The 6,000-nt window shown below is 37.1% G+C and overlaps 1 protein-coding gene across 1 annotated transcript in view; it reads right to left on the bottom strand.

The window, feature by feature from the left end:
- Positions 1-776: 776 nt before the first annotated feature.
- The window catches only part of SEPTIN10 (septin 10), a 30,383-nt gene continuing 25,159 nt past the window's right edge, over positions 777-6,000 (bottom strand). Inside the window, exons 8-10 of the mRNA XM_040584624.1 lie at positions 5,709-5,841; positions 2,825-3,012; positions 777-1,642 (exon numbers count right to left, since the gene is read on the bottom strand). Coding sequence (XP_040440558.1) covers positions 1,627-1,642; positions 2,825-3,012; positions 5,709-5,841 — 337 coding nt within the window. The 3' untranslated portion in view covers positions 777-1,626. The remainder of the gene's footprint in view (positions 1,643-2,824; positions 3,013-5,708; positions 5,842-6,000) is intronic.

The following is a 6,000-nucleotide window of genomic DNA, read 5'->3' as shown; positions in this document are numbered from 1 at the left end:
TCCCTTGTTTCTAATCGAACAGATGCAAATGGCCCACTCAATGGTACAAAGCCAAGCAAAAAATATGGTCTTTCATCAAGCTACATTTTGCTCAGGAAGGAGCAATCAGACAGCAATCACAGGGCCAGGCCCTGGCCCATTGTCTTCTCTTGAAAGAAGCATCAGTTATATGCTGGTTGAGTGTGCAGGCTGCATGAGTGGTTCCTCCTAACCCTTCCCTCCTATGCTACATCTCCTGTGGAGCTGATTGAATTAGCAGTTTGACCCTATCCTGTCCTGGTCAATGAAGGATTTATGTTTCTTAGCATCTATTCCTCCCTGTTGCTACAGAATTGAAGGAAAACAACCTTATATGACAGGCATCACCGAGTGAGTGAAATAGAAGATGAGGTCAGTCACTGGAACAGGCTCCCTAGGGCGGTGGCCACGGCACTGAGCCTGTCAGAGTTCAAGCAGCGTCTGGACAATGATCTTGGCCATATAATTTAATTTTAGGTAGTCCTGTGAGGAACAGGGAGCTGGACTCGATGATTCTTACCAGTCCCTTCCCACTTGAGATATTCTATGATACTGTAAGTACAGTGGCACACAACAAGTATATCACAAGTCATATTGCCTTTCTGGCACAGTATGCACAAATAATCTGTTTTTCCAATCAATAAATGACTTAAGACATCTAAAACAGATGCAAAACATTTCTATTATTCAGATTAAAGTGAAATCTTACTCCTTTTTTTAATAACATGGGAAGAAAGAAACCAGAACGACAGAAACACTTAAGCAAAACAAAGGTATTTTATTTCTGTCAAGTTAGTATTTCGTTTTTAGAGTCACACCAAACAACTTCAGAGAACTGCACCTCTTAATAGTTTCCCATTAGTTATCATGGCTACTGAAAATAGAAAAAACATTTTAAATTTGTTTTAACCTGAAGCTCTTGTAGTTAGTAGTTTTTGTGAAGTTCAGCCTCTGCTGTAACTGAACACCACAGTCACAAGCACCAAAAAGTTATAGGTACTTTCCATACTAAGTTAATAATGTCAAATAAACTATCATGCAACAGTACAGCACCACAAAAATATCTCAATAACTTTTTATTAGGAAGATCATATCTGAAATTCAGGACAGTGCTTGTACATAAAAGCCTATAAACAAAATCTGTCAGCAAAATCAGTAAATGGTTGAATTATGTCAACAGTTGTAGTAGATAATACTTACTAGACTAATGTATCATACCATGTGAAAATAACTCTTTAGAAAGGTTATAATAGATATATTCACTGAATACTTTTGTACTACAGCATTCATATTATGAATGGAACTGTTTATGGCAGGCACATTTTCTTTGGTACAATGCACTAAAAATGAAAGCAAGTTAGCCAAGTAGTAAGGCAAGTGCGTATCAAGGCAGACTCATAACAGAAAGTCTGTGATGGCAATGACAGAAATTGCTGCACCACATGGGTACAGGTCACACTTCAAAATTCTTCTTTTGCAGCACACAGCAACAAGAGGTATTTTCCAAATCCTTTGTAAGAAACTGCAACTCCTATACCTCCAAAAGCACCCTATGAGTCATTGCTTCCTCAGGAGAATTTATCAATATTGTTTCTTCTATCATCAGTATTACATAAAGCTGGAACTGAAAAACAAAAGCAAGCATATGAAGTATAACATACTCTGAACAAACAAAGCTACAAGAAAGAAAACAGACCTAAAAATTTTCTCAAGTTGGAAGTTACTCATAATAGTGCAGATAATTAATTCTGTTACCAACAATTCCACTTTCATATGTAAATCCAAAAAAAGGAGTCTAAGAAAAGGAACTCGGCAACATTACTTCAAATGCAATAAATTTTGGGAAAAACACGAGCAGGCTGCTAACATACAACCCCAAAATGTCAAAGCTTAATGATATGATATTTGTGGAAATATTTGCACCAATCTAGTTTCTAAAGTTTTTCATAATCTAGCAGTTATGAATAATTTCTGTACCAAAAATCTGCTTTCAATTGCAGAAAATATTATTGAACAAAATGTTATTTGCAGTAACATTGCAACCTACCAGGAAAGGAAATTAATACATCAATTGACTTCTGGGTTTGGAGGAGAACAAATTTAATTTAATTTGATATATGAACATTTAATTCAATGTTTATATAAGAAGAAGTTGGGCATGTTGTTCTGGAAATAATTCTGAATACATTTCTGAAATTTCACAATTTATTTGAGCTTTTCTTTTGGGAGTGGAGAAAGAAAGAAGTGGGTGGGAGGGAAGAAAGTGAAATGTTTATTGGTCATATTCTGCACTCATCATAATTTTACAGCCAATTTTATCAATCTCTCCTCTCAAAAATCTGTATTAGGAAGAAGTATTATGGGACAGCAGCAGTCAGACTTCTTCACAAAACTAACATATCGTACATTCAAAACCTGAGTGCTGCAATCAAATACTACTTCTGGAATTCCCTGGGTGAATTTCTCTCCCTCTCTAACTTCTCCCTCTTTCTCTCTCGCTCTGCTTGTGAACATTCACAATTTCTTCATCTCTGACATCAAAGCACAGGAGTTCAAGTCGAAAACTTTGGTTCCTCCACGGAAAAAGAAAGAAAAAAAAAGAAAGAATGCTCACAGAACATTCAGCAATTGCAATAAAAGTAAATCCAAGCATGAGGGTATTTTAGACACTTCTGTCTTCTTATCACATAACAGAATAGGAGCATGTTTGTAAATTTTCTAAAAAATTACTGTAATTTGCATTATAAAAGTGATATGTGAAGAAATTCTTTTATTGCTGCCTCTGATGACTAGTATCAGCACTTACTTTTTGCGGTCCTTGTCTCTCTTCGAACTAACAGGGGTAGAGACAGATGCTTGTGATTGGAGTAACTTAGCATTAGCTTTCTTCTCAATAAACATAGCTATTTCATCTTCTAGAACTTTTTTCTTTTTCTCTAAATTCAGTTTTGCTTCTTGATGCATTAGCATATGATGTTCAAATTTAGTCTGTATCTGTTTAAAGCAAGCACACAAAAAATAGTATTTCCAACTAGTAACACAAGGTGGTGGTATTAGAATACAAAACCCCTCTGCAATTAAACAGTGAAACCTACCTCAACTTGTGTTAAAAGTCGTAAGACATAATAGTTCTCAAAACTGGTAAGACTAAAAAACAGCAATCCAGAAAAATAATAATTCACATCAGATTGTTCTCACAGAAGCCAGGCTTCCACACACAAAGTACAGCTGGAAACCATGGAAGGCACTAAATCAATATTAGATTTCCTACTAGATTTTACTACATTTTTATTATATCAACAATAAGGAGGCCTTTAGAGAGGAAACAATTAACAACAGAAGGATTAAAACAGGATCTGTCGAGTAGAATCTACTTCCCTAAGACCAAGTGAGCAAGGACTCATACAGGTATGTATTTTCATATATATATATATATATATATATATATAAATATTTATATTAATTACATTTACATATTAATATGTACACACACAGTAAATCTGGTTGGGGGTGTTACTTGTGAGCTGCAGGAAATTAACTGCTTTTCTGCAGTAATTGTTCTTCGATTGTTCTTTTGACATAATAATGGACTTTACTCTCCAGATGCATTTTGACCAGTTTTAAAACTACTGCGAAGTTGTGCGTGATAACCAAAAAGCCCTTCACTCCACCCTCCCTCACCTCCCATCTCCCCACACACAAACTCTCCTAGAATCCTGCTTCTGTACCTATCTGCATGGGTGTAACTCAACCTGAGCACATATAGAAATCAGAGAAATTTATTTCCATCTTTTGCAAAAAAGGAACTAAGAAATAACTAAGATTATAAATATAACAGTATGCCTGTTCTACACAGTAGAGTATAGTTGTATGTATGCTGTTCATTTATTTATTTCATTGCAACAGTTAACCAGGTGGCATTGCAAAAACAGGTATACCAATAAAAACATTCAGGGTAGAAACAGTAAGGTCCGAAGCGACTCTATGGCTCAGGAGTGATAATGAGCACTGCCATTGCACCTACAAGTTTCCTCTAGGTGAAGGATATGAAAGCAATCTTAATGTAATGGAAACTTCCATTTTTCTTTAGTTTCCAAATACACATACATACTGCTTGCAGAATGAGCAGCAAGAGTATATGACAAATGTTTTTCAGGAGTGACTGCACGATCACTTTCCCAGCTCAGGAACTGGGGAAACTAACACCCATAATTCAATTGCAATATGCAGAGCTGACAAACCACCTGGTATAAACCATGGAAGCAATACATCAAAGGGTACCACAGATACTGCGCAAGACCTAGCTGAAGAACCTACTTGGGTGGACATGCCCAAGTAGTCTTCCAAGTGGATAGCCTCATATATTGAGGAGGATTGAGCCTGATATTTTTTTTTATCCACAGGTAGCATGGGAGACTTAACAGATTTAGAAAACAAAGTATTAGGCCACCTTCTTATTTAAAATATGCATCTGAACACTTTGCAAAAACTGCTACATCTTTGCTGGGAGACTGAGGTACAAAGAACATTAATAGATATACACAGGTTTGCAATTAAACTGGTGTTTTAATATAAATAGGCACGACCATGGTAAAGCCTGGCAGAAAGCAGACAAGAAAATCCTGTTTTGCCAGTTCAGCTTGACAGGACAAAATCTTCACCAACATATTCAAGAAATGTTCCACATTTCCAAATATTCTTAAGGCAGCTGGGAATAGGTAAGATTTTAAAAACAAAACAAAACCAACACCCCACACGCGCACACACTTTCAAACCCCTTAACATGAGAGTTGAGCTTATATTTAACAACTGAACCTGGAGGTCATACAAACATACATGCCACACCTTTGAGCTGAAAAACAACCCATGGAATTTTTTTCCTGAAATCCTGGTTTTTACAGAGCAACCTATGCATGAAAAGCACCTACTGTACTGCCATGGCACACCAATGTTTCTCAGAATACTGCTAGAGAAGACAAAGAAAACTGCAACCACTACATTCACCACTCTTACTTCACCATATCACCTCCTACTCTATTGACTTGTCCCAGCGATCCACCAAAGCCTTTAGACCATAAGGTCCCTCTTTCCCAAAAAAGACTGCCATTTATAGAATCATAGCATTATTTAGGTTGGAAAAGAACCTTCGATCATTGAATCCAGCTCCAAGCACAACACTGCCAAGTCCAACACTAAAGCATGTCCCTAAGCACCACACCTACACTTCTTGAATACCTCCAGGGATGGTGACTTCACCACCTCCCTGAGCAGCCTGTTCCAATGCTTGATAGTGAAGAATTTTTTCCTAATATCCAACCTAAACCTCCTCTGACGCAACTGGAGGCCATTTCCTCTCATCTTATTGCCTATTACTTGGGAGATCGACCCCTGTCTTGCTACAACCTCCTTTCAGGTAGTTGTAAAGAGCGATAAGGTCTCCCCTGAGCCTCCTTTTCTCCAGGCTAAACAACCCCAGTTCCCTCAGCCGCTCCTCATAAGACACATCCTCTTTTTTGCTTGTCGCTGAACAATCTGCTAATCCAATCAACCTGTGTAATCAATCTGCTTTTGAATTTAAGCATTACTGCCCTCAAAATATTAGGAAATTATAAATATTAACTAGTTGTGATTTTAGTAAGAGCTTAACTGTTCCAAATCTCAGCAAATTCAAGACAGACAGGCATGCTTACCTGTTGCTCTGCTTCTTTCAACATTGCTTCTTTCTCCTTCACTCTCTGCACAAACTGATGTCTCATCTCCTCCTCTTTTCTTTGCAGTTCAAGGTAGAACTCATGCCTCTTTGCCTCATAGGTTTCCTGTAGACTGAAGTCCAAAAATGTAAGCAAGTCTCCAGTACACTGCTTTATTCAATGTGGAAAACCAACAATCTGGAATGTTATTTGAAAAATTAATATTCATCTAAAGTATTAATTTCTACAGGTCGTCACATAAAAATTCATAAACAAACAAAAACAGAAGCAA

The sequence above is a fragment of the Falco naumanni genome, chromosome 2 (genome assembly GCF_017639655.2).
Source record: "Falco naumanni isolate bFalNau1 chromosome 2, bFalNau1.pat, whole genome shotgun sequence".
Lineage (NCBI taxonomy): Eukaryota > Metazoa > Chordata > Aves > Falconiformes > Falconidae > Falco > Falco naumanni.
This window is presented reverse-complemented; position numbering and strand designations above follow the sequence as displayed.